This window comes from Echiichthys vipera, assembly GCF_963691815.1.
Source record: "Echiichthys vipera genome assembly, chromosome: 13".
NCBI lineage: Eukaryota > Metazoa > Chordata > Actinopteri > Perciformes > Trachinidae > Echiichthys > Echiichthys vipera.
In genome coordinates, this window is record NC_139838.1 from 28,487,036 (window position 1) to 28,510,782 (window position 23,747).

The 23,747-nt window shown below is 51.7% G+C and overlaps 1 protein-coding gene across 1 annotated transcript in view; it reads left to right on the forward strand.

The window, feature by feature from the left end:
* col14a1b (collagen, type XIV, alpha 1b) overlaps positions 1-23,747 on the forward strand; it is a 172,179-nt gene that overhangs the window by 95,766 nt on the left and 52,666 nt on the right. The window contains 5 exon segments of the mRNA XM_083925650.1: positions 311-355; positions 1,316-1,461; positions 12,699-12,828; positions 17,327-17,449; positions 19,147-19,296. Of these exon segments, the coding sequence (XP_083781776.1) occupies positions 311-355; positions 1,316-1,461; positions 12,699-12,828; positions 17,327-17,449; positions 19,147-19,296 (594 nt within the window).

Below are 23,747 nucleotides of genomic sequence, written 5' to 3' on the forward strand. Positions count from 1 at the left end.
CACATTTCACACGCTTGGACCTGGACCTGGTTCTTTGGGTCCTGACCTGGACCTGGTTCTTTGGGTCCTGACCCAGCTTTCATGACCACAGGTGAGGGTAGGAACCAGGACTGAGGGGTAGATCCAGAGCTTTGTCTTCCTCAGCTTCAACGTTCACATTACAAACGTCGTTGCCAACTGCTGCCGTCTTTCTTTCTATGATTTAATATTTTCTTATCATCCAGATCCAAACAAACGTCAGTCCTTTGAACTCTTCATGAAACTTCTAAGAACTGTGATCAATGAAATACTTTTTTTGTTTCCTTTTCAGTTGAAAGAACGACCACCGTCGCCACGACGACCACCACCGCAGCAAGTAAATATGTCCTTTCAGCTGTTGTTGATTGAATTGTGTTTGGTAAATGGACTCGACTGACGACTCAAGGCACTTTCACACTTGTCACATTCACACTGATGGCAGTGGACGTCTACAGACCATCTAATCTAATCACTCACACCACATTCACACACCCATGCGCAGCACGGGGATTTGGGGGTTCAGTGTCTTGCTCAAGGACACTTCGACATGCGGACCGCGGACGCTTGGGATCGAACCTCAGATCTCTCGAATGGAGGACGACCCACTCTGACACTAAGCTACAGTCGACCCCTTGTGAATTTTTTGGGATGAAAATTGAGGGAGTAAAAGTAGAATCGGCTCAAGAAAATCATCAGCGCGTATCGGTCATGGGCTCAGGCCGATGAAATAGAAACATCGGTATCAACACCACATTCACACACCCATGTGCAGCAAGAGGAGCAGCTCATGCTCAGTGTCTTACCCAAGGACACTTCGACATGCGGACGAGGGAGCGAACCACCGATCTCTCGACTGGAGGACGACCCACTCTGACACTGAGCCACAGCCGCAGAGTGTTTGTTCGTTAACCTTCACCTCCTGTTTGCTTTGTTTTAAGGCGAAGTAACTCAAATTATAACATGATGCACTGGGTTTGGTAAAGAAGAATTAATAGAACTTCCAACGTCTGCTGAGTAAAAATCCGTATTCAGGCAGCGAACATCTGATCACAGCGTTTGTAAACCGTCTTTAACGGACCCTGTATCATCCGTCATGGCGGCTGTCGGATATATCTCCGCACAAACTCTCCTGGGACAGTCTTGATGGTGAAAACACTGATATAGAGCTGATAAAGTAAACGATTCTGCAACGATGACATGATCTGATGACATACGTCAGTCTGTGACGGGTGTTTTGCTTCAGTGAGTGGGTGTAACTCTGTCCTGCGGTGTGATTGTGACTCTCCTGTTGCTCCAGCTCCTCGTTACGGGGTGAGGAACATGAGGATCGATGAGGAAACCACCTTCAGCATGCGCGTGGCCTGGCAGCCCGTGGACTCCAGGAACGTGCGACACTATCGACTGAGCTACATCAGCGCCAAGGGAGACCGAGCCGAGGAGACGGTAAGACAGACACACACCAGGATCAGCTTCATGTCCACACACTGAGGGCGGGCTGAGCTCTTTGACGGGACATCCGGGTTAAATTATAAGTGATGAAAGCAGCTTTAACCCGGTGTCTCTGTGTTTCCTCTTCATTCATCTCTTGATGAGTATTTTACATTAAAATTACATTATTTATCCTGAAGTCACTAAAATCAATCCACGTGTGTTGATCTTTTTTTATCACCACCGGGCGAACAGTACTCCGCACCGTGCCCAAACACGTTTTACGGCTAAAGTCTGGTTCCTTTGACCAGTGTGAGTACAACCGTACCGCGTCTAGGAGCGGCACGCTTGCCGTCCACGGCCCGTTTGGGAGAGGTGGGCTTTAGTAAAGCACGTTTGCACGTGTACGAGCGTGCGCACGTGTACGAGCACGAGCGTGCGCACGTGTACGAGCACGAGGCCTACGGCGGTTCTGAGGTCATTTCCTGTGCGCCTGTTGGGACGTAGAAAAAAGAAGGAGGGACCATGCGCGGACATTTCAAACAATGGCGGTGAAAGGTTCACGTTGGTGTGATGCGGAGGTGGAGTGTTTACTGCAGATTTGGTCGATGACAAGGGACAAGGACCCTAAAGCACGGGGCACGGGACGGAGGGACAGTGGGAGTGCGACCTAAATTAGCACATATGTCATTGGATTACGCCCCGTTTGCCGACATGAACAAACTATTTCGATACTGTTTCGTTTGTCTTGATGTAAGTAATCAACTCCGTCACTTTCATGGTGATATCTGAAGGTTTTTCCCATTTGTGTGAGGAAAACAATGAATAGTCGAATGAATAACACAAAGGGTTCCAGTGACATCATCGGCCTTGTGAGAGGTTAAATACCTGGATCTCCACATCAGATAGTTGGACCAGTCCCAGCCTGGTCCTGGTCCTGGTCCTGGTCCTGGTCCAGTCCCAGCCTGGTCCTGGTCCTGGTCCTGGTCCTGGTCCAGTCCTAGCCTGGTCCTGGTCCTGGTCCTGGTCCTGGTCCAGTCCTAGCCTGGTCGTGGTCCTGGTCCAGTCCTAGCCTGGTCCTGGTCCAGTCCTAGCCTGGTCCTGGTCCCAGCGTGGTCCTGGCCCTGGCCCTGGCCCTGGTCCTGGCCCTGGCCCTGGCCCAGTCCCAGCCTGGTCAGATGTGTACATGAACTGATGAAGCCTCTTGGATCAGAGGTGAAACGTCTTCCTGACAAAGAACCAAGTCCAGTTGCTTCTGACTGAAGTTGCTTTGAGGGTAATGACTGGACTTAATGTGACGTTAAAGGATGCATCCTTGTTTTTCGCCTCACCGTCTCAAAAATCTTCCAAAAATCTCCCATTCTGCAGGAATCTGACAGGTGTGGATTTGTGCTCGGTCGTCGCCGTTTGACGCCGGCCACGGGTCCCACATCAGCCTCTTCATCCTGACAGTAAAGAGCCACCAGCTGCTCGCACCAGCGGCCTGTTAAATGAGATCTCTTATCAAAGTGCGAGCAGCTGTGGGCTCCGTTTGGCAATCCGCTCGGGTCATGAATCACCAAGTGCCGCGCTCACCAGCTCCCATTTGGATGTGTGTCTCTGCCGGGGAGGGGAAACTGGCAGGCGTCCTCTCCGCCTTTGTTCAAAGAGAGTTTCCCTCTGTGGTCCGCGGCTGCCAAGAGACGGACGCCCGCCATTAAAACAAAATAACTCATTTACATGCGATTGATTTCTGCATGGCAGTCGTCCCGTTTTATCTTCACTGGTGGAATTTGGTCTTAAACTGTTAATACGTCGGCACGTCGGCTCACGAGTCGTCACCAAATGATATCAGATTTAAAACTAGTGTGTGATGGACGGATTCACTCACCGGGTACAAACGTCCTCTGTTATCTGATTTAACTTTTCTATTAACGGCAAACGAGACGTAGTCCAGGGACCGGAGGCTGCGATCGGACTGTTTCCGTACCAGATACAAGGGGAGCGGTCCGATAATGTATTTATAGATGAACAGATACCAGTGAGTGGTTCTGCGCGTGGAGAGTGAAGACCAGTGTGTGAGAGAGTACGATGCACAGTGATGTGTGAGGGGTTAACAGCCACTTATGAATCTCCAGGGCCTGTGATGTGAGGCATCCAGCAGCTGCAGGGAGTGAGCAGAGGCATTTATATAAATACAACATCCCCATAATCCAGGAGTGGCAAGAAAGTGGCCGCAACAATACTTATGACTTAAATGATTTGATAATGATTTTCCCGCGCTGCATCTTTATGCAGCCTCTTGGTTTCCTGTGTGGTTCCAGCTGATGTCTGATGAACCCACAGGACTCGACCCGCTCGGCAGCAAACAACAGTCAGACGCAGTTAGACACTCGGCGGGGAACAAAGTGGAGCATTTAGCAGCTAAAGAGCTAAGAGCCGGATATTTCCCCCGGGAGCCGCAGGGAGCAGAACCAGAGCCGGAGAGGGAGAGAGAGTATCGGACCGTACGTTCATCCAGGGACTCAAACGCGCCTCCAGTGAGACGACCGCGTTCTTCTGTTTCTGTTGGATGTGGTGTAAGAAAGCGTTACCCAGAACAGATCCAGAATCCGGGCTAGTGGTTAGCACTGTTACCTCGCAGCGAGGAGGTTCCTTTTCCTTTTGTGATCCCGGGGTCGGCGGTTCGATCCCCAGCTCCTCCGGTCCACATGACAAAGTGTTCTTTGTGCAAAACACTGAACCTCAAATTTTGACAAAAAATAAAGAATCTTGCTAATGTATTTTGTAACTTGGCTCTCATAACTGTTTTTGGGTGTGGTGGTCGGCACTGTCGCCTCACAGCGAGAGGGTTCCTGGTTCGAATCCCGGCTGGGGCCCTTCTGTGTGGCGTTTGCATGTTGTCCCCGTGTCTGCGTGGGTTTTCTCCGGGTTCTCCGGTTTCCTCCCACAGTCCAAAGACGTGCAGGTGTTCGGTTCATTGATGACTCTAAATCACCCGTAGGTGTGAATGGTTGTCTGTCTCTGTTTGTCTCTATGTGTCCTGTGATAGACTGGCGTCCTGTCCAGGGTGGACCCTGCCTCACGCCCGATGTCAGCTGGGATCGGCTCCAGCCCCCCGACAGGGACAAGAGGCTGAAGATGAATGAATGAATGAATGATTAGTAGTCATGAGTGGTGTTCTTCTGCCCCCCAACGCTCAAAACAGGAGAACTGCACTGAGCTGCGTTCAGACGCTCAGCTGCGTTCAGACGCTCAGCTGTCTACTCGCTCATGAATCTGGAAGTTCATGTTTACGGCCGCTCGTGTGGCTCTGTCACCGCCTTACCAGTCATCGCCGCGGGGCGCCTCGGCTCTGCAGCCATCTGTCCGCGCACAGCTGTGATACTGACTTCAGTGAAGCTCCCTGATTTCCCTGTGCTGCTCCGTTCAGTGTCCAATAAACCGAAGCTGCGGGGCATCGAGTGCAACGCCGCTGTGGGTAAACAGAGTCTCAGCTATTACCGCTCGGCAACAACATGTTGTTCCAGGAGGTAAAACGACGTCAGGGGGAGATTAAAGAGTTGGTGTGTTTTCCTCCTGTCCCTGATTTTCTGCAGCTTTTGAAACTCTGAAAGAAAATCCTGTCGTTTCTCTGTCGTCCACAGTTCTGCTCCGTGACGTTCGGCTGCTTCAACTGCTGCGTTTTATGTTTCTGATGTTCATAAGATATAAATAAAGATGATGGTTAAGTTTAGTCTCTAAAGGAGACGGTTAAGTTTAGTCTAAAGGTGAAGGTTAAGGACTTTGACCTGGAGGACTGGGGTTCAAATCCTGGAGGAACTGAGACAAACCACCTTTATCTGATCTGAACCAAGTCCTTTAGACACTACACTTAACCGTCACTTAACCGTCACCTTTTGTCCTCTGAACTTAACCGTCCCCTTTAGAGACTAAACTTAACCGTCACCTTTTGTCCTCTGAACTTAACCGTCTCCTTTAGTGTCTAAACTTAACCATCATCTTTAGTGACTAAACTTAACCGTCACCTTTGGTCGTCTAAACTTAACCGTCTCCTTTAGTGACTAAACTTAACCGTCACCTTTAGAGGCTAAACTTAACCGTCTCCTTTAGTCGTCTAAACTTAACCGTCTCCTTTAGAGACTAAACTTAACCGTCACCTTAAGTGACTAAACCTAACCGTCACCTTAAGTGACTAAACCTAACCGCCACCTTTTGCCGTCTAAACTTAACCGTCACAGTCTTAAAAGTTGCCGTTTCACAGTGGTAAATCAAATGTTATCGGGGCACCTGTTAACTTACCTGGTGGAGCGGGGGACCGATGCATTGAGGCTGGGGTTCGAACCTGTGGCCTTTTGTTGCTCTTTCCTCAGCCTTCTGCTCTCCTGTCAAACAGAGGCTTAAAAATCCCCCGAAAACGTGTGAAAAAATGAAAAATGCATGTTTTGTGAGCTTTAAAAACACGTTTCTCAGGCGTCTGCTCTTGTGCTGCTCAATGTTTCGCGGACTCTTTGGGACTTTGTTACCTGGCTACTTGTCCAGACAGTCCAGAAACTGAAGGGGGTCCCACTGGGAGGCCCCTGGTGGTCTGATCTGGTCTGGTCTCCTTGTTGTTGCTGACGCTGAACCCCCTGCACTCAAGTCAGTCTCATATGAGTCCCTGTTTTCTGGTTACTGTTCATGAGAAGGGTTAAAGTGTGGTTTCCTTTTCTTGGTCCGCAGTCGTGTGCACTTCAGCAGATGAATTGTCATATTGCGCAATAGTATCTTTAGCTGAAATTGACGCTCATCAAGTGCGTACTTGACTTTGTTGCACGGCGCCGTTTGCCTTAAAGCACGGGAGATCCAGATCAAAGTCTCCGACGGATCCGACTTAGGGCACACTCACACTGTCCATCCGCACCGGGCCAAAACCGTTTTTTTGGCTAAAGCCTAGTGCGTTTGACCAGTGTGAGTGCAACCGCTCCACGCATAACTGCGGCACGCTTGCCGTCCACGGCCGTTTGGGAGAGGTGGGCTTTTGTAGAGCGCGTTTGCACGTGTACGAGCACGAGCATGCGCACGTATACGAGCACGAGGCCTACGGTGGTTCTGAGGTCATTTCCTGTGCGCCTGTTGGGACGTAGAAAAAAGAAGGAGGGACCATGCGCGGACATTTCAAACAATGGCGGTGAAAGGTTCACGTTGGTGTGATGCGGAGGTGGAGTGTTTACTGCAGATTTGGTCGATGAAAAGATTCAAAAACAGTCGACAAGACGCACAAAAACTCTGAGGTCTACGGAAAGATCTGGAAACAAAGCCACGCATCGCCATGACGTCATCAATGCGTGTGACGTGTTACGGCGTGATGACGTATAGGCAGCAAGAAGCATTCTCCGAGGCCCAGGTAGTGTGAGTACAAACGGGCCTGGAGGGGGGGACAAGGACCCTAAAGCACGGGGCACGGGACGGAGGCACAGTGTGAGTGCGCCCTTAATATTCTGGGCCTGCACCGAGCCTCTGTCAGACCCTCCTCGAGTTCCTGAATCCTATAAATACTTGATGAAACCCGTGTTTGCATTTCCAGAGTGGAGCGAGAGAAGTGTTGCTTCAGGTGGTTTCTTCCAACTGCGCGGCTCGGTGACAGTTTAGAGCCTTGCTGCCTTTTTCATCATTCTGGGCTGAAATTGATTTGTCAGGGCCCGCGGTGTTCGTCTGACTGACACGTCTGAGAGAGCGGGGCGAGTCGAGGGTTTGCGGATAGAGCGCGGACTAGTCTGTACATGCTCAGAATGCAGAGAGGGCTGACTGACAGACGGACGGACGGAGACAAAGACTGAGGCGGAGAGGAACAGAGGCGGAGGTTGTGAACACGCACACGAACAACTCAACCTTCAACACGAGGCGGTTTTCGTCCCCAGAGGGAAGAAAGAACACGAAACATGGTTTACCCATAAACACAGAACGCTGAAATGTTTGAAACGTCTCCCGATGACAAATGACTCCAACAGTCAGCCACGGTTTACACCGCGAGACCATTTGTTTGCTGTGTTTTCGAGGTTGCTATGGTGATGATTGAGGTATAACTTCCTTTGATGCTTCAACATTTCAGTCCAAAGCAACTGGACTTGGTTCTTTGTCAGGAAGACGTTTCACCTCTGATCCAAGAGGCTTCATCAGTTCATGTACGCATCTGACCAGGACCAGGACCAGGCTGGGACTGGACCAGGACCAGGATCAGGCTGGGACTGGACCAGGACCGGGACCAGGATCAGGCTGGGACTGGACCAGGACCAGGACCAGGACCAGGACCAGGACCAGGCTGGGACTGGACCAGGACCAGGACCAGTACCAGTACCAGGCTGGGACTGGACCAGGACCAGGACCAGGACCAGGACCAGGACCAGGCTGGGACTGGACCAGGACCAGGACCAGTACCAGTACCAGGCTGGGACTGGACCAGGAAGAGGACCAGGCTGGGACTGGACCAGGACCAGGACGAGGACCAGGGCCAGGATCAGGCTTGGACTGGTCCAACTAACTGGTGTGGAGATCCAGGTATTTAACCTGGTCCTGGTCCTGGTCCTGGTCCTGGTCCTGGTCCTGGTATTGGCCCTGGTCCTGGTCCTGGTCCTGGTCCTCATCCTCGTCCTGGTCCTGGCCCTGGTCCTGGCCCTGGTCCTGGTCCTGGTCCTGGCCCTGGTCCTAGTCCTGGTCCTGGCCCTGGTCCTGGCCCTGGTCCTGGTCCTGGTCCTGGTCCTGGTATTGGCCCTGGTCCTGGTCCTCATCCTCGTCCTGGTCCTGGCCCTGGTCCTGGCCCTAGTCCTGGTCCTGGCCCTGGTCCTGGCCCTGGTCCTGGCCCTGGTCCTGGTCCTCATCCTCGTCCTGGTCCTGGCCCTGGTCCTGGTCCGGGCCCTGGTCCTAGTCCTGGTCCAGTCCCAGCCTGGTCCTGGTCCTCGTCCTGGTCCTGGCCCTGGCCCTGGTCCTGGTCCGGGCCCTGGTCCTAGTCCTGGTCCAGTCCCAGCCTGGTCCTGGTCCTCGTCCTGGTCCTGGCCCTCGTCCTTGTCCTGGTCCTGGTCCTGGCCCTGGTCCTGGTCCTGGTCCTGGTATTGGCCCTGGTCCTGGTCCTCATCCTCGTCCTGGTCCTGGCCCTGGTCCTGGCCCTAGTCCTGGTCCTGGCCCTGGTCCTGGTCCTGGTCCTCATCCTCGTCCTGGTCCTGGCCCTGGTCCTGGTCCGGGCCCTGGTCCTAGTCCTGGTCCAGTCCCAGCCTGGTCCTGGTCCTCGTCCTGGCCCTGGCCCTGGTCCTGGTCCAGGTCCTGGTCCGGGCCCTGGTCCTAGTCCTGGTCCAGTCCCAGCCTGGTCCTGGTCCTCGTCCTGGTCCTGGCCCTCGTCCTTGTCCTGGTCCTGGCCCTGGTCCTGGCCCTAGTCCTGGTCCTGGCCCTGGTCCTGGCCCTGGTCCTGGCCCTGGTCCTGGTCCTCATCCTCGTCCTGGTCCTGGCCCTGGTCCTGGTCCGGGCCCTGGTCCTAGTCCTGGTCCAGTCCCAGCCTGGTCCTGGTCCTCGTCCTGGTCCTGGCCCTGGTCCTGGTCCAGGTCCTGGTCCGGGCCCTGGTCCTAGTCCTGGTCCAGTCCCAGCCTGGTCCTGGTCCTCGTCCTGGTCCTGGCCCTCGTCATTGTCCTGGTCCTGGTCCTGGCCCTGGTCCTGGTCCTGGTATTGGCCCTGGTCCTGGTCCTCATCCTCGTCCTGGTCCTGGCCCTGGTCCTGGCCCTAGTCCTGGTTCTGGCCCTGGTCCTGGTCCTGGTCCTCATCCTCGTCCTGGTCCTGGCCCTGGTCCTGGTCCGGGCCCTGGTCCTAGTCCTGGTCCAGTCCCAGCCTGGTCCTGGTCCTCGTCCTGGTCCTGGCCCTGGCCCTGGTCCTGGTCCAGGTCCTGGTCCGGGCCCTGGTCCTAGTCCTGGTCCAGTCCCAGCCTGGTCCTGGTCCTCGTCCTGGTCCTGGCCCTCGTCCTTGTCCTGGTCCTGGCCCTGGTCCTGGCCCTGGTCCTGGTCCTGGTCCTCATCCTCGTCCTGGTCCTGGCCCTGGTCCTGGTCCGGGCCCTGGTCCTAGTCCTGGTCCAGTCCCAGCCTGGTCCTGGTCCTCGTCCTGGTCCTGGTCCTAGTCCTGGTCCAGTCCCAGCCTGGTCCTGGTCCTTGTCCTGGTCCTGGCCCTCGTCCTTGTCCTGGTCCTGGCCCTGGTCCTGGTCCTGGTCCTGGTATTGGCCCTGGTCCTGGTCCTGGTCCTCATCCTCGTCCTGGTCCTGGCCCTGGTCCTGGCCCTAGTCCTGGTCCTGGCCCTGGTCCTGGTCCTGGTCCTCATCCTGGTCCTGGCCCTGGTCCTGGTCCGGGCCCTGGTCCTGGTCCTAGTCCTGGTCCAGTCCCAGCCTGGTCCTGGTCCTCGTCCTGGTCCTGGCCCTGGCCCTGGTCCTGGTCCAGGTCCTGGTCCGGGCCCTGGTCCTAGTCCTGGTCCAGTCCCAGCCTGGTCCTGGTCCTCATCCTGGTCCTGGCCCTGGTCCTGGTCCGGGCCCTGGTCCTAGTCCTGGTCCAGTCCCAGCCTGGTCCTGGTCCTCGTCCTGGTCCTGGCCCTGGTCCTGGTCCTGGTCCAGGTCCTGGTCCGGGCCCTGGTCCTAGTCCTGGTCCAGTCCCAGCCTGGTCCTGGTCCTGGTCCTGGTCCTGGACCTCGTCCTTGTCCTGGTCCTGGTCCTGGTCAGATGCGTATATGAACTGATGAAGCCTCTTCTGAATTTAACTCTTTACTTTTCACTGTTAAAACTTCAAGGTAAAATAATATTCAAGGTTAAAAGATTCAATAAAACCAAATTCAAATAAATCTGCAAACCATCAGCGTAAAAACAAAGCAGCAACAGCGTAGAGAGTGAAGCCAGAGTTTATTAAAGAGTGTTTTAAAGACTTACCTACTGGCCCCTGTACCAGCTCCTCTCATAGTAAAGTCCATTACAGTGGAAGGAGCCCATTGGTGCTTTGTTGTGTGTGTAGGGACTCTTCTCATGCTGCTGCAGAGGTTTGCTGTTATTTTCAGCAGCATTAGTGGTTAAAAAAAGACCTTTGAATGCCTTCACCGTGCTGCCCCGAGCTAATCACTGTTAGCCACGTCCGGCTGTTAGCGTCTCTCCTGATTTCTACCTTAATAGTTGTTACACAAAAACACTGTCTTGATGTCTGAGTTGAGGTTTTAAGTGCCGACGGGATGATTTTGATTTAATCACGCGGCTCTTCTCGACTGATTCTCGTATTAACACGACTCACAGACGTCTTTTTTCGCCACGTCAGCGGGGAAATGTTTTCGTGGGACTGAGCGCTTCACGTGACGGACCCGGGATCTGTAATTCCGCTGTTTGGCCACGATGTCAAATTGAATAATCACCCCATTCCTTAAGCACGGCGTCCACTGCGTCTGTAATGTTGCTTGGCTGCTTGTTCTGTTTGACCAACCCTGTGGCGTTATCCCACATGTGTTATTACGTCATAGCGACCTCTTGTGGTAGCAATCCCCCTCTTTAGGTCATGTGGGGCGGACCCCTGTTCTTCCTTTATTCACGCGGTTGTTTTGACGGGTGAAGCTGAGCTGCTGAGTGAAGAGACGTAATGTGATTACACCTCATATCGAATATTATAAGCAAGTTCGTGTTTGCGGATTAAACAGTAGTTAACACGTCCGTGTCGTTTATATCGTGTATTTTGTGTCGTTTCAGTTGATTACCTGGCGAACGGCACGGTTACTGGTCAAATGCTAGTTAGCTTAGCACGTGTGTAAAGGACACTTACGCAAATAAACGCGTGGAAGACAGTGATCGGCTGTCCGAGAGTCTGAGTGTGACACTGTTGCACCGGCCTAACACACCCTATACGGTGGGAGTCATTAGATTAGTGTAGTTAAATAATGAACTTCCTGTCGATCCACGTCTCTGTCGAACAAACAGCTCAGTGTGAGAGGAACAGGAGACGGCAGGTGTCGTGAGAGGAGAGAGAACAGACAGACGACAGTAAAAGGAAAGAGAGGAAGATTCATTGTGCTGCAGGTTTAATGAAGAGGAATAACAGTGTTCATAATGGATAAACAACGGCAGATGTTAAGAGGGAAGTGAGAAGCAAAGGTAGAGGGAGGAACAGAGGAACAGAGAGAGAGAGAGAGAAACAGAGGGAGAGAGAGAGAGCTGGAGGCAGAGATGAAGGGAGGAAAGAAGCCCGCGGGGTAACGCAGCCGCTCAGCTCTTCCCCTGACGTGAGGGACGCCGCTTCACCTGGACGCACGACTCATTCAGGGGTCACTTTAAACAAAAGGTTCGAGTTCACAGACGGGTGAGGAGGGAACCCGGACGCAATTAACCTCCGCGGCAGACGCAAACCTCCGAGTGTCCCCGCGGCCGCCCGCTGTGCCTCACCTCCATTAAAAGGCTAATGCGGTTTTTGGTGCTCGTCGAATCTTAATTTGCTTTTTAAGAATGTTTCCCAAAGGACGGGCGAGCGTGTGATAAAGACGGTATTTTAAGAGGAAATCCGCCGAAATCAAACCTTTATTTTTAGTAGAGAGGAGTTTTATCTTTCCACACACACTTAAACGCAGTGGAAGTCCTCATTAGAGCGATCAGCGTGGTCCTCCGGCAGACAGGAGAACGGTCGGACCGCCCCGCTGTTAGAGCTTCTGCCGTCAGCACGTCACCTGACACGCTTCGATCGCACGGCACGTCTGAGCTGTAACGTTAATTAAAGTTATGGCTGGAGCCGATCCCAGCTGACATCGGGCGTGAGGCGGGGTCCACCCTGGACAGGACGCCAGTCTATCACAGGACACATAGAGACGAACAGAGACAGACAACCATTCACACCTACGGGTGATTTAGAGTCATCAATGAACCCAACACCTGCACGTCTTTGGACTGTGGGAGGAAACCGGAGAACCCGGAGAAAACCCACGCAGACACGGGGACAACATGCAGACTCCACACAGAAGGGCCCCAGCCGGGATTCGAACCGTGAACCCTCTTGTTGTGAGGCGACAGTGCTAACCACCACACCCAAAATTCCCACAACAGTTTTGAGAGCCAAGTTAAAAAAATACATTAGCAAGATTCTTTATTGTTTTACAGAATTTGAGGTTCAGCGTTTTGCACAAAGAACACTTTGACATGTGGTCAGGAGGAGCTGGGAATCGAACCGCCGACCCCATGATCACAAACAAACTCTCTGTCTGCTGAATGCTAATCTGAACTTTAACCTGTTTCTCTTCTCTCTCACACACAGAGGACGGTGCCCACGGGTCAGAACAGCCTGGTTCTGCAGCCTCTGCTGTCGGACACAGAGTACAAGGTCGCCATCATCCCCGTTTACGCCGAGGGGGACGGGCCCACGGCGGCACGGATGGGACGAACGCGTAAGTCGCATTTACGATCGGTTTGATTTGGATCGTTGTCGGGTTAGAAAATGAGTGAATGAATGAATGAATGTATTTTGGGTTTTACATAATTCGGACTGTTTAAACACAACATATTTACTTAGTTTACACATTTGATTAAAAGTATATTTACTTATACCTAAATAAATTAAATAATATACTTACTTTATATACATTTAAACATATTGTACATGAGGCACGGTGGGGGAAGTGTCTCGCCCAAAGACACAACGCCCATGACACAAGTAGGGCAGGGCAGGGATCGCAACGCCGACCCTTCGTACATTGGCCGACCCGCTCTACCAACTGAGCCACAGTCGAACGTATGCGCATACATACAGATACAGATGCGTGCATGGCTGCAGTAGTCACAAACAACAGTGCAAGATTATGTTAAAATTGCACGCAGAGCAGTTTTTAGCAAAGGGCCGCAGTCGCCGCCTCGAGGACCCCCGGCCTCTTTCCACGGGGCGACTGCTCGAACCACTGAGCCACCGTCCGCCACAGCATTTTAGACAAAACTAGGCTGGATTAGAGTGAATCTGGAGCTGGATTAGACGTCCCTGTGGATCACAAAGCACTCTTAGACCTCTTCATGGATCCTCATGTCTAACACGTGATGGATCGAGCTGCTCCAGAGTTTGGGAGCAGCCACAGAGAAGACACCGTCACCCTTCGTCTTCGGTTTTGATCCGGGTACATCCAGCAACAACTCACTGGAGGACCGTAGATCTCTGGCTGGATTACGGACTTGGTAAATGGTAAATGGACTTGTACTTATAAAGCGCCTTTCTAGTCTTCTGATCACTCAAGGCGCTTTCACAGTGTTTGTCACATTCACACTGATGGCAGTGGACATCTACAGACCATCTAATCTAACCATTCACACCACATTCACACACCCATGCGCAGCACGCGGAGCAACTCGGGGTTCAGTGTCTTGCCCTTCGACATGTGGACCGGGGGAAGGTGGGGATCGAGCGACGGTTCTTATATTTGTCTGCAACTTTTCAACAGAACTCAAACATGTGACGACTTCCCCTGATTTCCCCCGACCCTCGCACAGTTCGCGACAAATTAAACACTTAACCTATAGAACAGACAATGTCATGGGCGTGAGAAACGGCGTACCTTGTGGGTCCCGGGGTCATCTTTATGACGTTGTGTTCTGCGTGCCTACCGTGTTGGTCACATGCTGCTGAGGACCACCATGTGATGTGTCTCTCTTCCAGCTTCAGGGTTTTCTTCTTCTTCTGTAGATGATTCCTCGTGCTCTGGGTCGTATTCCTCCCCATCTTCTTCTCCTGATGCATCCTCCACTTCCTCTTCTGAATCACAGTCGTCTCGCTCTGGAGCCTCTTCAGCGTTGTAACGCACACTCACGGCTTCAGCACAGACAGAGTTCAGGGCCCTGTCGTCTGCAGCACCTTTATAATCTCTGCAGTCTGCGTTAACACCTGTGTGTTGTTTACGTCTGCTACTGTCTCGTTCACGTCTGCTGCTCATTGATCTGAGACTGATCAAAGGCACAACCGTCCGTGAGAAGACCCCCTGATCTGTCTTGTTACGTCTGCGACTGATTAAAACAACTCAAACATTGAAACATTCAGTGGTTTGTAAATAACTCTGTGACCTTGAGTTCAACTCTTTGTGCCTCACGGGTCATCTTGACCCCAGGACGACCTTTGGACCTTTGTTTGTAGCTCACATGGAAATGTGAACAAAAGCAACATTTCACTTTTACTGCTGTTGGTGCCGATCGAGGAAAAGTCATAAAACTTCAAGTTAAAAAAATATCGTTTAGGGGATTTTTTGGGGGGGTTTTAACACAGTGGCGTCATTTTGACCCGAAGACAACAGGAGGGTTAAGTGATTCAGTTCCTTCACATTCACCCATCTGGGCAATTAAAGGTCTGTCGGGGATGTCGGCGTTTAAAGCGATAACTCGACCGTCCTGTGAGGAAAAAACGTCTTAGGGCGTGATCACACTGTCCTCCCGGACCACGACCCGGACTTTAGGGTACTTGTCCCCCCTCCCTCTCCCCCCGCGCCCCAGCCCCGTTTGTACTCACACTACCTGGGCCGGCCAATGCTTCTTGCTGTCCATACGCCATCACGCCGTAACACGTCACACGCATTGATCGCGTGTGTGTGGCTTTGTTTACAAATCTTTCCATAGACCTCAGAGTTTTTGTGCGTCTTGTCGACTGTTTTTGAATCTTTTCATCCGACCAAATCTGCAGTAAACACAACGTGAACCTTTCACCACCATTGTTGTTGTTGTTAAATGTCCGCGCATGGTCCGTCCTTCTTTTTACATGTCCGAACAGGCGGACATAACGCTACTGCCGTAGGGCTCGTGCTCGTACACGTGCGCACGCTCGTGCTCGTACATGTGCAAACGGCTCCGCTAAAGCCCACCTCTTTCAAGCGGGCCGTGGCGGCCCAGCTGGCCCCAGTTGAGCGCGGAGCGGGTGCGCTCACACTACTTAAAGGTACTAGACTTTAGCTGAAAAACCGGTTTTGGCTGCGGCCAAAAGGACAGTGTGATCACGCTCTAAATTGTGACGCCCTTCCCTCTGTGGGAAGAGGGGCGGCAGTAGCTCAGTCCATAGGTGACTTGGCTGGGAACCGTAGGGTCGCTGGTTCATATCCCTGTGTGGACCATGTATGGAGCGTGGACTGGTGGCTGGAGAGGTGCCAGTTCATCTCCTGGGCACTGCCGAGGTGCTGTTGAGCAAGGCACTGAACCCCCAACTGCTCGGGGCACCGGTCACTGGCAGCCCCCTCGCTCTGACATCTCTCCTTAATTGAATGTATATAGGTCCTGGTTGTGTGTGTGTGTGTGTGTGTGTGTGTGTGTGTAACATGATTAATAATAAGAGTGAAAAAATTAAATTTCCTCGTGCGGGATAAATAAAGTAATTCTTCGGCTGCGTCTCTGTTACTGAATGTCGAGAGAAGCACTTTGCTCACTCTCTCGCTCTCCTTCTACGTAAATCCATCTGTGCGACTCATCACGCTCGGGGCGATTTGCGGGGAGTTAAAAGAGATGGCGAGCTGTCCCGGCAGCTAAACGTGGGACATCCATTTCCTCCAGCGCGGAGCTGAAGACAGAAATGAGTCTGAAGCGTTCGTCTCCCTTTTGTTAAATGTGAGCGATGGCTGCCGTGAACGCGTCGACGGAGGCTAATGGTTTCTCTCCTGCTGCCGAGTGCATCACAGAGCCAACGCTAAACCCAAGCCATCCGTCTCTCCGCGCCCCGTCCCTCACGCCCCCCCTCTGCGCGGCGCATTACACACATTAGCAGGCGCTAACGACGTTCTGCGGGGTTTTTAAACGGCGGGGCCTTCGACACCCGAGGATGATGAATGTCTCCTGTTAGCGAGTGAGGGATGAGACGATCGCCCGCGGAGGAGCGACGGGGAATGCAGAGAGGGGGGGATGATTGGGTTTTTGCAGAGTGAAGACGGATGATGTGACACAGGGAGCCCTGGCGTAATCTGGGGATTTGAACCCGTGAGGGATGGGGTGCACGCGGAGGGAGGCACGACAGCGAATGCGGAGAAGATGATTGGGTTTGTTAGCCTCCACCTGGAGATGGATTACGTGACAGAGCAGGCGGGAGGACGTGAGGGTTTGATCCACTGAGGGACGGGGGGTCACTGAGGGAGGGGGGGTCACTGAGGGAGGGGGGGGTCACTGAGGGAGGGGGGGGGTCACTGAGGGAGGGGGGGGATCACTGAGGGACGGGGGGATCACTGAGGGAGTGGGGGATCACTGAGGGAGGGGGGGATCACTGAGGGAGGTATGGGGGCGAATACAGAGAGGGGGACGGAGGTTTGAAGTGAAAGAGACAGGAAGAGGACCCTCACACACCCACACACACACACACACACACACACACACCCTTAAACCCTCACACACACACACACACACACACACACACACACACACACACACACACACACACCCACACCCACACACACACATACACATACCCTCACCCACACACACCCTCACACACACACACACACACACACCCTTAAACCCTCATACACACACACACACACACACACACACACCCTCACACACACACCCACACACACACACACACCCTTAAACCCTCACACACACACACACACACCCACACACCTTTAAACCCTCACACACACACACACTGACACACACACACTCACACACACTGGCAGCCCACTCGCCCGAACCCCCCCACGGCGCCCAAAAAGACTTTTTTCCATTGACTGAGACGGAGAAAGAGACGTCTGTAAACCAGTGGATGCAGTTTAACCCTCATTAAGTTAACCAGAGCGCAAAAGAGGAGGCGGTCGGCCTGAACGGAGGTGTTTTTGCATAAATATGGATGATGAAAACTCACTAACCCCTGTTTGATCTCGCCAACGTGTCTGAAACTCGCTTCAGTTTGATCGCATCATTGTTTTCTTCTGTTTCCCTCAGTTCCCCTCTCAGCTCCGAAGAACCTGCGCGTGTCGGAGGAGTGGTACAACCGCTTCAGGATCAGCTGGGACGTCCCACCGTCACCCACCATGGGCTACAGGGTCGTCTACCAGCCGGTGTCCGGTAACTTACCGAGTGAAAATACATTTTACTGACGGATCATTTACAGATTACACACAATATGAAACCATCGCAACCTGGAATCAAATCATCCGCATCTTTAAGACTTGGATGAGTCTGTGCGGAACAGACAAATTCATGACAATAATATAAATAACAAAGATCATGAAACCTGGTCGTCTTCTGGTTTCCTCGTCTCAAAGTCAGTTGTTTTTCTTAGATGACTGAAGTAAGGGTCGTGGTCGGGGTCGTTAACGTGTGATTACAGTGTAAAAAATCATCCCAGGGTCTTTTTCAGCAATTAAATTCATCACATAAGCCGTCGAGACACTTTTTTACGATGTGGCTAACAGTGATTAGCTCGGGGCAGCACGGTGAAGGCATTCAAAGGTCTTTTTTAACCACTAATGCTGCTGAAAATAACAGCAAACCTCTGCAGCAGCATGAGAAGAGTCCCTACACACACAACAAAGCACCAATGGGCTCCTTCCTTTGGGATTGACTTTGGTAATCCACTGTAATGGACTTTACTATGAGAGGAGCTGGTACAGGGGCCAGTAGGTAAGTCTTTAAAACACTCTTTTAATAAACTCTGGCTTCACTAACTACGCTGTTGCTGCTTTGTTTTGTGTGTAGGGACTGTAGGTAGCTGCAGAAGAAAGACTCAAAACTACCACAGAAAGACTCAAAACGGCCACAGAAAAACTCAAAATGACCACAGAAAGACTCAAAACGACCACAGAAAGACTCAAAACGACCACAGAAAGATTCAAAGCGACCACAGAAAGACTCAAAACAACCACAGAAAGACTCAAAACGACCAGAGAAAGACTCAAAATGACCACAGAAAGACTCAAAACGACCACAGAAAGACTCAAAACCACCACAAAAAGATGCAAAACCACCACAGAAAGACTCAAAACTACCACAGAAAGACTCAAAACTACCACAGAAAGACTCAAAACAGCCACAGAAAGACTCAAAACAACCACAAAAAGACTCAAAACGACCACAGAAAGACGCAAAACGACCACAGAAAGACTCAAAACGACCAGAGAAAGACTCAAAACAACCACAAAAAGACTCAAAACGACCACAGAAAGACTCAAAACGACCAGAGAAAGACTCAAAACTACCACAGAAAGACGCAAAACCACCACAGAAAGACTCAAAACTACCACAGAAAGACTTAAAACTACCACAGAAAGACTCAAAAAGACCACAGAAAGACCCAAAACCACCACAAAAAGATGCAAAATCACCACAAAAAGATGCAAAACCACCACAAAAAGATACAAAACCACCACAAAAAGATGCAAAACCACCACAAAAAGATACAAAACCACCACAAAAAGATACAAAACCACCACAAAAAGACCCAAAAAAGACTCAAACCCACCAGCAGGTTCACTCTCTACGCTGATGACGCTTTGTTTTGTGTGTAGGGACTCTTCTCATGCTGCTGCAGAGGTTTGCTGTTATTTTCAGCAGCATTAGTGGTTAAAAAAGACCTTTGAATGCCTTCACCGTGCTGCCCCGAGCTAATCACTGTTAGCCACTGTTAGCGACTCTCCCGGATTTCTCTGTTAATGGTTGTAACATGAATTAAACTGTCTCGATGGCTTATTTGATGTGTGTAAGTGCAGAAAAAGCCTGCTCCTCCTTCACATGTCGGCTCACTTATCCCTCCTCGTCTGCAGCTCCTGGACCGGCTCTGGAGACCTTCGTCGGAGAGGACGTGAACACCATGCTGATCGTCAACCTGCTGAGTGGGACGGAGTACAGTGTCAAGGTCATCGCCTCCTACACCACCGGGTCCAGCGAGGCCCTTTCGGGGAGGGCCAAGACCTGTGAGTAGAACCCGCTCTCCTCCTCAGCTCTCAGGCTTCCTCCAGACCATTTACAGCTTCTCAGAGTCATTTCTAAACAGCTGATTTCATCCGTACTGCATCTGTTCAATCACTTTCATCCGGCACGACACAAAATACAAAAGTCAAATCCCATTTTCCATCAACAAAACAAAGGGAACGCTCCTCCTGCAAAGAGCAGCGCGTCTACACGCTTCAGAACTCCACTCTGAACACAAAAAGACCTAGGGTCCTTGTCCCCCCCTCCAGGCCCGTTTGTACTCACACTACCTGGGCCTCGGAGAATGCTTCTTGCTGCATATACGTCATCACGCCGTAACACGTCACATGCATTGAGTAGAGCCGCTGCCCGTTGAGGTGGTTCAGGATCATCTGGTAAGGATGAACCCTGGGCGCCTCCCTAGGGAGGTGTTCCAGGCACGTCCAGCTGGGAGGAGGCCTCGGGGAAGACCCAGGACCAGGTGGAGAGATTAGATCTCCACACTGGCCTGGGAACGCCTCAGGATCCCCCAGTTAGAGCTGGTTAATGTGGCCCGGGAAAGGGAAGTTTGGGGTCCCCTGCTAAAGCCTGTCTGTGTGGAAAACATGTAAAGCAAAGACTTGACCAATCACATCCTACATCCTCTTGAGTTTCCCGAGTTCACGCCACAGTTTAAACTGAAACAACATCTGTCGTCGCACCGACAGTCAAATCAGCTCTGTTTCTTATTCTGTTGCCAGCTGTTGAATTCCACTTTTAGCTTTTTATTTCTGTGCTGATTGTTTTTCACTGTCGACACTTTCAGCTTCAGCTCGAGGAGAAAAACCTTATCTTTCTTCTCCTCCACCAATTAAAGCCGCCAGTCAAACACTTGAGGTGTTAATTCCTTCATCGCTGTCTGATTCTTAGCAACAGTCCCAACTTATTACGGGACTGAGTCTTGGAAATGTTGTTGTGAGCGCCTGCGATGGAACCAGAGCCGCTGATTAAAAGATTCAGACAGAGGAGTTTTCAGCTGCTGCCTCGTTAGCGCCACACTCCTGCTTTACTTCTCCTTCTCCTGTGGAGAAGAAAGACGGGACTGACGGTTGTTATTCCACGGCTGCAGCGTATTAAACCGTCCATCATCCCGTCCTTCATCCCGTCCTTCATCCCGTCCTTCATCCCGTCCTTCATCCCGTCCTTCATCCCGTCCTTCATCCCGTCCTTCATCCCGTCCTTCAGCGTCTGCTCCTGAAATTCTAATCCTTTCTGTTTTCTTGCACAGTAAAAATAGGAATTTGTGCAACTACATTAACAGCATCCACTAAATGTTCATGCTTAATTGGCAGGAACAGACATTAATACAGTTGGTACCAATAGTGTGTAAGAGGTGGCTAACTATGTGGACTGTTGCGTTGAGAACGTTCAAACTAACGAGAAGTAACTAAGAAGAACAGTTGGCAGTCGTCATCGTAGGGAGGGAGAGAGAGAGACGCGGCCCTGGAGTCTTCTCCCTAAATCCTCTCCCAGGTATTCAGACCCCCAACCATGTGCACCTGGATGGGACCGGACCTGGAGAGCAAAAATGGGCGAGGCACCAGGGAAACGGTGCCTCCCCAACCCCACAGGAGAAGATCACCTATCCCCAGGAATACAGAGACCAGGACCAGGACCAGGCTGGGACTGGACCAGGACCAGGCCCAGGCTGGGACTGGTCCAACTAGCTGGTGTGGAGATCCAGGTATTAAACCTGGGCCGATGATGTCACTGGAACCCTTTGTGCTCCAAGTGCCAACGACCGTCGTTTGAGTGACAGTCGTTGGTGGGAAGTAGGTCTGGACTCTGTTAGTGCTGGTCCAGTCCCAGCCTGGTCCTGGTCCTGGTCCAGTCGTTGGTGGAAGTAGGTCTGGACTTCGTTAGTGCTGGTCCAGTCCCAGCCTGGTCCTGGTCCTGGTCCAGTCGTTGGTGGAAGTAGGTCTGGACTTCGTTAGTGCTGGTCCAGTCCCAGCCTGGTCCTGGTCCTGGTCCAGTCGTTGGTGGAAGTAGGTCTGGACTTCGTTAGTGCTCTATTGAGTCGTAACGACAGTCGTTGGAGTCACAGGAGACCTTTTGTAAACAGTCGTTCTTTGAGGTTTGATTGTTGATCTCCACACCAGTTAGTTGGTCCAGTCCCAGCCTGGTCCTGGTCCAGGTCCTGGTCCTGGTCCTGGTCCAGTCCCAGCCTGGTCAGATGCATACATGAACTGATGAAGCCTCTTGGAAAGGAGGTGAAACGTCTTCCTAGACAAATAACCAAGTCCAGTTGCTTTGGACTGAAATGTCTTTGAGGAGAACAGTAAATACTGAGAATCTGGGGTTTCTGAACCCTGATCGGGTTCTTCAGTCCCGTCCCTACTAATTACCTTTTTCTAAGATGGAATAAAATCTAAATACAGTTTGAGTTCATTTCTTGAAGCAAAACAAATCAACTCTTTGACTTTAAGTCCAAATGAAAGGGACGACATCACAGCGACTTAACTGCTCTCAGATCAAGCTGTCACCGATCGTTTGGTCGACGTTTCCTACACTTGATCATTTACAGACCTTGTTATCGCTCGTCTCCGTCCTCTAATCTAATCAGGGAAGCAGCCGGACACCTGCAGACGTCGATATCCTGACGCCCGTCTGACACTTTTAACGGCAGCTTCACCTAATTACACCGCAGCCCTGGAATGAACTGGAGATGCCATAGACTCAAATCTCTGCTCGTGGACACTTCCCCTGGCTCTGGAGTGTCTGGACCGGTTTGATCAACCCGCGCCTCTCGAGCACAATCGTTTGAGTGGGAGCCTGGATTCCCCCTCTCCTCCGTGATGATTAAACACTTCACCGCGGGCCGGCCTGTCGGTGAAAAAGCCGTTTTTAGAAACTGAAAGGTCTCTCGTCTGATCTGCGTGTCGGCCGAAGAGAACGACCAAACCCACGTGTCCTTTCATCCGCTCTCGTTTCTCTCCGGGCGAGAGCTCTCGACGCTAAATGCCCGAACGCGCAGCTCTAAATGGATCACAGGCACGTCACTTTGCATCGGGACCGGAGCTTCCTGCGCCTGCATGACAATTAAGCGCCTCTCGGTGGGTTTGACGGACACGTTTGAGAGTGTTGGGAGGAGGAGAGAGAGGAGAATGGCGAGCGGACAAACCCTGAAGATGACGGGGATAAGAAGAGGGACGGGCGCAGTTGAAAAGAGAGGATCAAGATGTGAGGCCAGTGGGGATGAAAGTGTCTGTCGTGTGGCTCCGCAGCATGTTAATGAAGCCAGCGGAGCGGCAGAGAGAGGGGTGGACTGATGCATGAGCAGCTCCGGTGTGGAGGGCAAAGAGGAGACCGCAGCTCCAGGGTTTCCTGCAGCACGTTCGCACTTTGGACTTAAAATGGGAACAATCTTTGCAGCCGATGGTGATGAACAGAGGCTTTAAGCAACAATAAGGGTTGAACAATAAGCAGAACTAGCATAACCATTTAAAGCAGGGGGGTCAAACATGAGGCCCGGAGCCGGAACTGACCCTCCAAGGGGTCAAATCCGGCCCAAGGGATGACTTTAGCAACTGAACTGCAATTTTTCAGTAAAAGTGCTGGAGCTGCCGTAGTTCTCCTGCTGTCAGGTCGACTCTTATTCATGAAGGTGGGCGCACTGAACCAAACCACGGCCTGTGATCTGTTCCTAACCAAGTGGTTTCCATGCCGAACCCTGACGTCGCCCTAACATCGGCCATGTGATGGTGCTCTTGGTGCAGACACCAATAATAAGCACGCTAAAGCTTTGATTAGGCCCAAAATCCCAGTGTCCAAACCCGACTCCAGCCCGAACCACGGAGGCGGTTTTGGGCCCGAATTTGAATTTGAACTTTAAATGTCATATTAAATCTAGATTTTATAATATTTGGGATTATGAGAGGCTTCGTTATGTTTCGTATTAAGACAGTAGTCATCAGAATGTACTTTTTTGCACTAAAACAAAAGGAAAAGTTCTAGGTTGTCGTTATTTGTGGCTGTGCTGGGACTTTACTGGTCCGGCACACAGGGGCCCAGTTTGAGTCTTTCTGTGGTCGTTTGAGTCTTTCTGTGGTCGTTTTCAGTCTTTCTGTGGTCGTTTTCAGTCTTTTTGTGGTCGTTTTGAGTCTTTCTCTGGTCGTTTTGAGTCTTTCTGTGGTCGTTTTGAGTCTTTCTCTGGTCGTTTTGAGTCTTTCTCTGGTTGTTTTGAGTCTTTCTCTGGTTGTTTTGAATCTTCTGCAGCAGCATGAGAAGAGTCCCTACACACACAACAAAGCAGCATCAGCGTAGTTAGTGAACCCTGAGTTTATTATAGAGTGCTTTAAAGACTTACCTACTGGCCCCTGCACCAGCTCCTCTCATAGTAAAGTCAGCCAAAGTCGGTCCCAAAGGAAGGAGCCCATTGGTGCCTCGTGTGAACGTGTGCGACTACTGTGTTTGA